Source organism: Lampetra fluviatilis, unplaced genomic scaffold (assembly GCF_964198595.1).
Source record: "Lampetra fluviatilis unplaced genomic scaffold, kcLamFluv1.1 SCAFFOLD_331, whole genome shotgun sequence".
Taxonomy (NCBI): Eukaryota; Metazoa; Chordata; class Hyperoartia; order Petromyzontiformes; family Petromyzontidae; genus Lampetra; species Lampetra fluviatilis.
The window spans coordinates 35,458-47,656 of record NW_027620805.1 but is presented as its reverse complement, the minus strand read 5'-3'; the positions used below and the strand labels follow the sequence as shown (position 1 = coordinate 47,656).

General features: G+C 53.3%; 1 protein-coding gene across 1 annotated transcript in view; it reads right to left on the bottom strand.

Annotated features, from left to right (window-relative positions):
* Window positions 1-10,699, bottom strand: part of CCT8 (chaperonin containing TCP1 subunit 8) — a 29,633-nt gene extending 18,934 nt beyond the window's left edge. The window contains exons 1-4 of the mRNA XM_078884903.1: window positions 10,579-10,699; window positions 6,568-6,658; window positions 6,290-6,369; window positions 3,925-4,074 (exon numbers count right to left, since the gene is read on the bottom strand). Coding sequence (XP_078741029.1) covers window positions 3,925-4,074; window positions 6,290-6,369; window positions 6,568-6,658; window positions 10,579-10,638 — 381 coding nt within the window. The 5' untranslated portion in view covers window positions 10,639-10,699. The remainder of the gene's footprint in view (window positions 1-3,924; window positions 4,075-6,289; window positions 6,370-6,567; window positions 6,659-10,578) is intronic.
* Window positions 10,700-12,199: the final 1,500 nt, after the last annotated feature.

The window sequence follows — 12,199 nt, the reverse complement described above, 5'->3', positions numbered from 1 at the left end:
CACAACCATCACCATCACAACACTAAGCCTTCTCGTAGCCCGCAATCACCTACAACCACCACCACCACAACCACCACCATCACAACACTAAGCCTTCTCGTAGCCCGCAATCACCTACAACCACCACCACCACAACCACCACCATCACCATCACAACACTAAGCCTTCTCGTAGCCCGCAATCACCTACAACCACCACCACCACAACCACCACCATCACCATCACAACACTAAGCCTTCTCGTAGCCCGCAATCACCTACAACCACCACCACCACAACCACCACCATCACCATCACAACACTAAGCCTTCTCATAGCCCGCAATCACCTACAACCACCACCACCACAACCACCACCATCACCATCACAACACTAAGCCTTCTCGTAGCCCGCAATCACCTACAACCACATACACCACAACCACCACCACATCCACCACCATCACCATCACCACCACCACAACCACCACCACCACAACCACCATCACCACAACCATCACCACCACAACCACCATCACCACCACACTAAGCCTTCTCATAGCCCGCAATCACCTACAACCACCACCACCATCACCATCACCACCACAACCACCATCACAACCACCACCACAACCACCATCACCACACTAAGCCTTCTCATAGCCCGCAATCACCTAGAACCACCACCACCATCACACTAAGCCTTCTCGTAGCCCGCAATCACCTACACCCACCACAACCACCACCACAAGCACCACCACCACAACCACCACCACCACACTAAGCCTTCTCGTAGCCCGCAATCACCTACAGGCACCACCACCACAACCATCACCATCACAACACTAAGCCTTCTCATAGCCCGCAATCACCTACAACCACATACACCACAACCACCACCACATCCACCACCATCACCACCACCACAACCACCACCACCACAACCACCATCACCACCACACTAAGCCTTCTCATAGCCCGCAATCACCTACAACCACCACCACCACCATCACACTAAGCCTTCTCGTAGCCCGCAATCACCTACACCCACCACAACCACCACCACAAGCACCACCACCACAACCACCACCACAACCACCACCACCACCACACTAAGCCTTCTCGTAGCCAGCAATCACCTACAACCACCACCACAACCACCACCACCACACTAAGCCTTCTCGTAGCCAGCAATCACCTACAACCACCACCACTACCACAACCATCACAACCATCACCACCACCACCACCACCACACTAAGCCTTCTCGTAGCCAGCAATCACCTACAACCACCACCACCACAACCACAACAACCACCACAACCACCACAACCACCACCACCACAACACTAAGCCTTCTCGTAGCCCGCAATCACCTACAACCACATACACCACAACCACCACCACATCCACCACCATCACCATCACCACCACCACAACCACCACCACCACAACCACCATCACCACAACCATCACCACCACAACCACCATCACCACCACACTAAGCCTTCTCATAGCCCGCAATCACCTACAACCACCACCACCATCACCATCACCACCACAACCACCATCACAACCACCACCACAACCACCATCACCACACTAAGCCTTCTCATAGCCCGCAATCACCTAGAACCACCACCACCATCACACTAAGCCTTCTCGTAGCCCGCAATCACCTACACCCACCACAACCACCACCACAAGCACCACCACCACAACCACCACCACCACACTAAGCCTTCTCGTAGCCCGCAATCACCTACAGGCACCACCACCACAACCATCACCATCACAACACTAAGCCTTCTCATAGCCCGCAATCACCTACAACCACATACACCACAACCACCACCACATCCACCACCATCACCACCACCACAACCACCACCACCACAACCACCATCACCACCACACTAAGCCTTCTCATAGCCCGCAATCACCTACAACCACCACCACCACCATCACACTAAGCCTTCTCGTAGCCCGCAATCACCTACACCCACCACAACCACCACCACAAGCACCACCACCACAACCACCACCACAACCACCACCACCACCACACTAAGCCTTCTCGTAGCCAGCAATCACCTACAACCACCACCACAACCACCACCACCACACTAAGCCTTCTCGTAGCCAGCAATCACCTACAACCACCACCACTACCACAACCATCACAACCATCACCACCACCACCACCACCACACTAAGCCTTCTCGTAGCCAGCAATCACCTACAACCACCACCACCACAACCACAACAACCACCACAACCACCACAACCACCACCACCATCACACTAAGCCTTCTCGTAGCCCGCAATCACCTACAACCACCACAACCACAACCAACATCACCATCACCACCACAACCACCACCACCACAACCACACTAAGCCTTCTCGAGCCAGCAATCACCTACAACCACCACCACCACCATCACCACCACAACCACCACCACCACAACCACCACACTAAGCCTTCCCGTAGCCAGCAATCACCTACAACCACCACCACAACCACCACCACAACCACCACCACCACAACCATCACAACCACCACCACCACCACACTAAGCCTTCTCGTAGCCCGAAATCACCTACAACCACCACCACCACATACCACCACCACCACAACCACCACCACCACCACAACCACCACACTAAGCCTTCTCATAGCCCGCAATCACCTGCAACCACAACCACCACCACCATCACCACCACCACCACCACAACCACCACCACCACCACAACCACCACACTAAGCCTTCTCCTAGCCAGCAATCACCTACAACCACAACCACCACCACAACCATCACCACCACCACACCCACCACCACCACCACACTAAGCCTTCTCATAGCCCGCAATCACCTGCAACCACAACCACCACCACCATCACCACCACAACCACCACCGCACTAAGCCTTCTCATAGCCAGCAATCACCTACAACCACCACAACCACCACCATCACCACACTAAGCCTTCTCGTAGCCAGCAATCACCTACACCCACATCCACCACCACCACCATCACCACAACCACCACACTAAGCCTTCTCGTAGCCAACAATCACCTACACCCACCACCACCACAACCATCACCACCACAACCATCATCACCACCACACTAAGCCTTCTCGTAGCCAGCAATCACCTACACCCACCACCACCACCACAACCACCACCACCACAACCACCATCACCACCACACTAAGCCTTCTCGTAGCCAGCAATCACCACCACCACCACAACCACCACCACCACCGCACTAAGCCTTCTCGTAGCCCGCAATCACCTACAACCGCACACAGCCAGTCACGACTACCCCCACTCTACCATCCACACTAAGCCTTCTCATAGTCCACAATCACCTGCAACCACAACCACACGTGGGGGATCTGTGTCTGTGTAGGTAGCTACTCGCTACTACTAACAGCACTTGCCCCTACAGCCTGTCGAGGCTGCACGGGGGACCTGTGTCTGTGCTGTGTCTGTGCGAGTACCTGTGGCACAGCGAGTCCTGATCGCAGCAGTGAGTCTGTGTCTGTGTGTGTGTGTGTCTGTGTGTGTGTGTCTGTGTGTGTGTGTCTGTGTGTGTGTCTGTGTGTCTGTATGTATGTGTGTGTCTGTGTGTGTGTGTCTGTGTGTGTGTGTCTGTGTGTGTCTGTGTGTGTGTGTGTCTGTGTGTGTGACTGTGTGTGTGTCTGTGTGTGTGTCTGTGTGAGTGTGTGTGTGAGTGTGTGAGTGTGTGTGTGAGTGTGTGTGTGTCTGTGTGTGTCTGTGTGTGTGTGTCTGTGTGTGTGTCTATGTGTGTGTGTCTGTGTGAGTGTCTGTGTGAGTGTGTGTGTGAGTGTGTGTGTGTCTGTGTGTGTGTGTGAATGTGTGTGTGAGTGTGTGTCTGTGTCTGTGTGTGTGTGTGTGAGTGTGTGTGTGTGAGTACCTCTGGCACAGAGAGTCCCGACCGCAGCAAGGAGTCGGCCTGCTCCAGGAGGGCTCCGCTCAGCAGCAGCACCAAGTTGGTGCCGTCGCCAACCTCCTGCTCCTGCATCTCGCTCGCCATGAGCACCATGCGCGCAGCGGGGTGCTGCACCTGCACACACACACACAGTGTACACACACACACGTACACGTTGTACACACACACACATACACGTTGTACACACACACACACATTGTACACACACACACGTACACACACACGTTGTACACACACACACGTACACACACACACGTACATTGTACACACACACACACACGGTGTACACACACACACACGTTGTACACACACACACGTTGTACACACACACACACGTTGTACACACACACACACGTTGTACACACACACACACACATTGTATACACCACACAAGTGCGAGTGAGAGGTGAGTGGTGAGTGAGTGGTGAGTGAGTGGTGAGTGAGTGGTGAGTGAGTGAGAGGTGAGTGAGCAGTGAGTGAGTGGTGAGTGAGCGGTGAGTGAGTGGTGAGTGAGCGGTGAGTGAGAGGTGAGTGAGCGGTGAGTGAGAGGTGAGTGAGTGGTGAGTGAGTGGGGAGTGAGCGGTGAGTGAGCGGTGAGTGAGTGGTGAGTGAGTGGTGAGTGAGTTGTGAGTGAGTGAGAGGTGAGTGAGCGGTGAGTGAGTGGTGAGTGAGCGGTGAGTGAGTGGTGAGTGAGCGGTGAGTGAGTGAGAGGTGAGTGAGAGGTGAGTGAGCGGTGAGTGAGCGGTGAGTGAGTGGTGAGTGAGCGATGAGTGAGCGGTGAGTGAGAGGTGAGTGAGTGGTGAGTGAGTGGGGAGTGAGCGGTGAGTGAGCGGTGAGTGAGTGGTGAGTGAGCGGTGAGTGAGCGGTGAGTGAGTGGTGAGTGAGCGGTGAGTGAGTGAGAGGTGAGTGAGCGGTGAGTGAGCGGTGAGTGAGTGGTGAGTGAGTGGTGAGTGAGTGGGGAGTGCGCGGTGAGTGAGCGGTGAGTGAGTGAGAGGTGAGTGAGTGGTGAGTGAGTGGTGAGTGAGCGATGAGTGAGTGAGTGGTGAGTGAGTGGTGAGTGAGCGGTGAGTGAGCGGTGAGTGAGCGGTGAGTGAGTGGTGAGTGAGTGGTGAGTGAGCGGTGAGTGAGCGATGAGTGAGTGAGTGGTGAGTGAGTGGTGAGTGAGTGGTGAGTGAGCGGTGAGTGAGTGGTGAGTGAGTGGTGAGTGAATGAGTGAGTGGTGAGTGAGTGGTGAGTGAGTGGTGGGTGAGTGAGTGGTGAGTGAGTGAGTGGTGAGTGAGTGGTGAGTGAGTGGTGAGTGAGCGCTGAGTGAGCAGTGAGTGAGTGGTGAGTGAGTGGTGAGTGAGTGGTGAGTGAGTGGTGAGTGAGCGGTGAGCGAGTGGTGAGTGAGTGGTGAGTGAGTGGTGAGTCAGTGAGTGGTGAGTGAGTGGTGAGCGAGTGGTGAGTGAGTGGTGAGTGAGTGGTGAGTGAGTGGTGAGTGAGCGGTGAGCGAGTGGTGAGCGGTGAGTGAGTGAGTGGTGAGTGAGTGAGTGGTGAGTGAGTGGTGAGTGAGTGGTGAGTGAGTGGTGAGTGAGCGGTGAGCGAGTGGTGAGCGGTGAGTGAGTGAGTGGTGAGTGCGTGAGTGGTGAGTGAGTGGTGAGTGAGCGATGAGTGAGCGGTGAGTGAGTGGTGAGTGGTGAGTGAGCGGTGAGTGAGTGGTGAGTGAGTGGTGAGTGAATGAGTGAGTGGTGAGTGAGTGGTGAGTGGTGGGTGAGTGAGTGGTGAGTGAGTGAGTGGTGAGTGAGTGAGTGAGTGGTGAGTGAGTGGTGAGTGAGCGCTGAGTGAGCGGTGAGTGAGTGGTGAGTGAGCGGTGAGCGAGTGGTGAGCGAGCGAGTGGTGAGCGAGTGGTGAGTGAGTGGTGAGTGAGTGGTGAGTGAGCGGTGAGCGAGTGGTGAGCGAGCGAGTGGTGAGCGAGTGGTGAGTGAGTGGTGAGTGAGTGGTGAGTGAGTGGTGAGTGAGCGGTGAGCGAGTGGTGAGCGAGCGAGTGGTGAGCGAGTGGTGAGTGAGTGGTGAGTGAGTGGTGAGTGAGCGGTGAGCGAGTGGTGAGCGAGCGAGTGGTGAGCGAGTGGTGAGTGAGTGGTGAGTGAGCGGTGAGCGAGTGGTGAGTGAGTGGTGAGTGAGTGGTGAGTCAGTGAGTGGTGAGTGAGTGGTGAGTGAGTGGTGAGCGAGTGGTGAGCGGTGAGTGAGTGAGTGGTGAGTGAGTGGTGAGTGAGCGGTGAGCGAGTGGTGAGTGAGTGAGTGGTGAGTGAGTGGTGAGTGAGTGGTGAGTGAGTGGTGAGCGTTGGGTCACCTCCAGCTCGCGCACGATGGTGGCTGCGTCACTCGTAACAAACAGCTTCTCCAGGTGGTTGATCACCATCTTGTTCATCCCTGGCGGCACGCGGCGGCACCAGCAGCAGCGTCGTTATCATTATCAGCAGCGTCATCATCATCAACATCAGTAGCAGCAGCATCATCAGTAGCAGCAGCGTCGTTATCAGTAGCGTCATCATCATCAGTAGTAGCAGCAGCAGCAGCATCATCATCATCAGCAGCTGGAACATCATCATCATCATCAGCGGGTCTCACCGAATGGCCCGTAGGCTGTGCGCGTGGTCTCTGCCAGCTGCTTGCACGCCTGGATGTTCCTGTACACGGCCTCCTCAAGACCACTGTAATGCTGCAGCGCACACACACACACACAAAGATCCCCCGTGTAGCCTTAACAGACAGCTGGGGCAAGTGCTGTTAGCGAGCATGGCACACGAGGTGGGTGGGTGGCCAGCACCTCGCCCGGCCGCCTTTATCTTCCCAGTGCTAGCGATGTTTACTACACTACACCGCTACACCAGGTACTCATTTAAGGCTGAGTCCACCTAGGGGGGGCCCAGGACAGGTTTAGATAATCGTCTCTGGGCTTGGCCGTGAGCTGGAATCGAACTTGGCAAAGGTTGAGTCTATGGCAGTGCTGAGTCTATGGGTGGCAGTGTTGAGTCTATGGGTGACAGTGCTGAGTCTATGGGTGACAGTGCTGAGTCTATGGCAGTGCTGAGTCTATGGGTGACAGTGCTGAGTCTATGGCAGTGCTGAGTCTTTGGGTGACAGTGCTGAGTCTATGGGTGACAGTGCTGAGTCTATGGGTGACAGTGCTGAGTCTATGGGTGACAGTGCTGAGTCTATGGTCTGTGCTGAGTCTATGAGTGACAGTGCTGAGTCTATGGCAGTGCTGAGTCTGTGGGCGGCAGTGCTGAGTCTATGGGTGACAGTGCTGAGTCTATGGCAGTGCTGAGTCTTTGGGTGACAGTGCTGAGTCTATGGGTGACAGTGCTGAGTCTATGGGTGACAGTGCTGAGTCTATGGCAGTGCTGAGTCTATGGCAGTGCTGAGTCTATGGGTGGCAGTGCTGAGTCTATGGTCTGTGCTGAGTCTATGAGTGACAGTGCTGAGTCTATGGCAGTGCTGAGTCTATGGGTGACAGTGCTGAGTCTATGGTCTGTGCTGAGTCTATGAGTGACAGTGCTGAGTCTATGGCAGTGCTGAGTCTGTGGGTGGCAGTGCTGAGTCTATGGGTGACAGTGCTGAGTCTATGGGTGACAGTGCTGAGTCTATGGCAGTGCTGAGTCTTTGAGTGACAGTGCTGAGTCTATGGGTGACAGTGCTGAGTCTATGGGTGACAGTGCTGAGTCTATGGCAGTGCTGAGTCTATGGCAGTGCTGAGTCTATGGGTGGCAGTGCTGAGTCTATGGGTGACAGTGCTGAGTCTATGGCAGTGCTGAGTCTATGGGTGACAGTGCTGAATCTATGGCAGTGCTGAGTCTTTGGGTGACAGTGCTGAGTCTATGGGTGACAGTGCTGAGTCTATGGCAGTGCTGAGTCTATGGCAGTGCTGAGTCTATGGGTGGCAGTGCTGAGTCTATGGGTGGCAGTGCTGAGTCTATGGGTGACAGTGCTGAGTCTATGGCAGTGCTGAGTCTATGGCAGTGCTGAGTCTTTGGGTGACAGTGCTGAGTCTGTGGGTAACAGTGCTGAGTCTATAGCAGTGCTGAGTCTATGGGTGGCAGTGCTGAGTCTATGGGTAGCAGTGTTGAGTCTATGGGTGGAAGTGCTGAGTCTATGGGTGACAGTGCTGGGTCTATGGGTGACAGTGCTGAGTCTATGGGTAGCAGTGCTGAGTCTATGGGTGAGTGTTGAGTCTATGGGTGACAGTGCTGGGTCTATGGGTGACAGTGCTGAGTCTATGGGTAGCAGTGCTGAGTCTATGGGTGAGTGTTGAGTCTATGGGTGACAGTGCTGAGTCTGTGGGTGGCAGTGCTGAGTCTATGGGTGACAGTGCTGGGTCTATGGGTGACAGTGCTGAGTCTATGGGTGACAGTGCTGAGTCTATGGGTGACAGTGCTGAGTCTTTGGGTGACAGTGCTGAGTCTATGGGTGACAGTGCTGAGTCTATGGCAGTGCTGAGTCTATGGGTGACAGTGCTGAGTCTATGGCAGTGCTGAGTCTTTGGGTGACAATGCTGAGTCTATGGGTGACAGTGCTGAGTCTATGGGTGACAGTGCTGAGTCTGTGGGTGACAGTGCTGAGTCTGTGGGTGACAGTGTTGAGTCTATGAGTGACAGTGCTGAGTCTATGGCAGTGCTGAGTCTGTGGGTGGCAGTGCTGAGTCTATGGGTGACAGTGCTGAGTCTATGGTTGACAGTGCTGAGTCTTTGGGTGACAGTGCTGAGTCTATGGGTGGCAGTGATGAGTCTATGGGTGGCAGTGATGAGTCTATGGGTGGCAGTGCTGAGTCTATGGGTGGCAGTGCTGAGTCTATGGGTGGCAGTGCTGAGTCTATGGGTGGCAGTGCTGAGTCTATGGGTGGCAGTGCTGAGTCTATGGGTGGCAGTGATGAGTCTATGGGTGGCAGTGCTGAGACTATGGGTGGCAGTGCTGAGTCTATGGGTGACAGTGCTGAGTCTATGGGTGACAGTGCTGAGTCTATGGGTGGCAGTGTTGAGTCTATGGCAGTGCTGAGTCTATGGGTGGCAGTGCTGAGTCTATGGGTGGCAGTGCTGAGTCTATGGGTGGGAGTGCTGAGTCTATGGGTGACAATGCTGAGTCTATGGGTGGCAGTGCTGAGTCTATGGCAGTGCTGAGTCTATGGGTAGCAGTGCTGAGTCTGTGGGTGACAGTGCTGAGTCTATGGCAGTGCTGAGTCTATGGCAGTGCTGAGTCTATGGCAGTGCTGAGTCTATGGCAGTGCTGAGTCTATGAGTGACAGTGCTGAGTCTATGGGTGGCAGTAATGAGTCTATGGGTGACAGTGCTGAGTCTATGGGTGACAGTGCTGAGTCTATAGGTGACAGTGCTGAGTCTATGGGTGGCAGTGCTGAGTCTATGGATGGCAGTGCTGAGTCTATGGGTGACAGTGCTGAGTCTATGTGTGGCAGTGCTGAGTCTATGGGTGACAGTGCTGAGTCTATGGGTGACAGTGCTGAGTCTATAGGTGACAGTGCTGAGTCTATGGGTGGCAGTGCTGAGTCTATGGATGGCAGTGCTGAGTCTATGGGTGACAGTGCTGAGTCTATGTGTGGCAGTGCTGAGTCTATGGGTGACAGTGCTGAGTCTATGGGTGGCAGTGCTGAGTCTATGGCAGTGCTGAGTCTATGGGTGACAGTGCTGAGTCTATGGGTGACAGTGCTGAGTCTATGGGTGGCAGTGCTGAGTCTATGGGTGGCAGTGCTGAGTCTATGGGTGACAGTGCTGAGTCTATGGCAGTGCTGAGTCTATGGCAGTGCTGAGTCTATGGGTGACAGTGCTGAGTCTATGGGTGGCAGTGCTGAGTCTATGGGTGGCAGTGCTGAGTCTATGGGTGGCAGTGCTGAGTCTATGGGTGACAGTGCTGAGTCTGTGGGTGGCAGTGTTGAGTCTGTGGGTGACAGTGTTGAGTCTGTGGGTGACAGTGTTGAGTCTGTGGGTGACAGTGTTGAGTCTATGGGTGGCAGTGCTGAGTCTGTGGGTGGCAGTGTTGAGTCTGTGGGTGACAGTGTTGAGTCTGTGGGTGACAGTGTTGAGTCTGTGGGTGGCAGTGCTGAGTCTGTGGGTGCAGCGTCAGTGACAGATTCCATTCAAATCCGCGGATTTCTCCAGAATGAATTGAATCATTCAACAATTACGGCAACCGCGCCGTCGAGGCGAGCGGTACTACCGCTACACGACCACTAAACCTCAACCTTTATGCGCTAAATCTTTGTTTAATCTCCAATTCGGAAACCGACTTGCGGCCTGGTCGGTGAAGGCTTCGCGTGGTTAACGGATCACGGCTCCGTGACGCGTCAGCTTTTAAAAGCATCACCAACCAACAGAGATCCCTTCAATCGCAACCGCGTGTGTTTAGTTCGATTCCCAACGAAGTTAAGCACAACTCCCCATCATTAAAGTTGCTTTTATGGGTAAGAATGACACGCGCGCGAGTGAAAAACCCAGACCGCGTGGTGGTGCTTGAGGGTGTTTGTACTTCACAATGAAAATCTCGTCCTCACCCCCCCCCTGCTCCCCTCGCTAACAGGGAGCCCGTCTAAGTACAACGCGGAGGCGGCGAGGGAGCTCCACGAAGACTCACCCTGGCTCCATCCTTCAGCATCTGCGCGAAGCCGGGAGCCTTAGGAACGTGGAGCGCCATTGCTGCTGTTGCTGCGTCTTGGAGGAGGAGAGAGAGGGGTCTGCCGGAAGAGGAAGATGGGCGGGGGCGTTGTAGGAAAAAAACGCAGCCATATCTTCCGGTAGATCTATCTTCCAGAAGGATCTACGCCTTGGCGGTCTTCCAGAAGATCGCGCCGCGTTTTTTTGTGTTGTTCGGTAGAACTCTGGGAGACGCCTGAACGATCTTCCGGAAGATGGGGGGGGTCATCGCTGTTTGAGGACTTTTAATGAATGAACTTAACTCTTCTTAAATTTTGATTTAAAGCTTTCGTGACTGCAGGGATTCATCTTCTTGGTTCTTTCGGTAAAGTCACGTAGAAGGGAGATAATAAAATAATAAAAATATAAAACAATACAAATTATCACGTTTTATATTTTTATTATTTTATTAATTCCCTTCTACGTGACTTTACCGAAATAACCAAGAATATGAACTCTTCCTATGAGGGAAAACTGCTATCTTTGATAGTTTTTCGAATTATTCAGATGTCAACATAGAATGTGTCAAATGTTAAATCCGAAATATCTCAAATACAACAATGTAAAATTAAAATATCAAGTTTTAGTTAATTCCAAATGTGGGGTCACAAGACATCTGGAGCACCCTTCGGTAAAGTCACGTAGCTAGAAAATAATAAAATAATAAAAATATAAAACGTGATTATTTTAATTGTTTTATTTTTTTATTTCCCTTCTATGTGACTTTATCGAAAGAACCAAGAAGATGAATCCCTGCAGTCACGAAAGCTAAAAAATAATAATAAAATAATAATAAACAAAAAGAGTCTGAATTCTTGCATACTCTTTGGTTCTTTCGGTAAAGTCACTAAAGTTTTAAGTCAAAATATTTTTTGTGTGTTTTTTTTAGGCTTTGGAAGATTCTACCGATCTTCCGGAAGACGTGGAAGCCGTTTTGTTACCATCTTCCGGAAGATACGCTCTGCCGGAAGAGGAAGTTGGAACAAAAAAAACGCAACTACCTCTTCCGGAAGAGCGTTCCTTCCAGACGGATCTGCGTCTGCCGGTCTTCCGGAAGATCCCACCGCGATCGTTTTATTGGTTCACGGAAGATGCGGTAGGGATCTTCCGGAAGATCCGGTAGAGTCTTCCGGAAGATCGCTGAGGGTTGCCAAGGCGACTGCCACCGGCGGGAAATCTTCCCGCGCTTTAAAAAAAAAGAGAACCGAAGGACCGCGAACCGGTTACCATTCACGAATCGGTTACCGGTTCGGCGAGCCGAGAGGGGGGCTGGAGCGTGTTCTCGGGAGCGGCACTTGGCCTACTCTTCCACGCCGTGCCCGGACAGTCTTTGGGAGCGGGACAACTTTCCCCCAAAGGCAAAGCTCCCCCAGGTAGCCTCTAGCAGGCTGCAGGGGCAAGTGCTGTCAGCAGCACCTATACACGAAGCTCCCCCAGGTAGCCTCTATCAGGCTGTAGGGGCAAGTGCTGTCAGCAGCACCTTTACACAGACAAAGCTCTCCCAGGAAGCCTCTAGCTGGCTGCAGGGGCAAGTGCTGTCAGCAGCACCTTTATACAAAGCT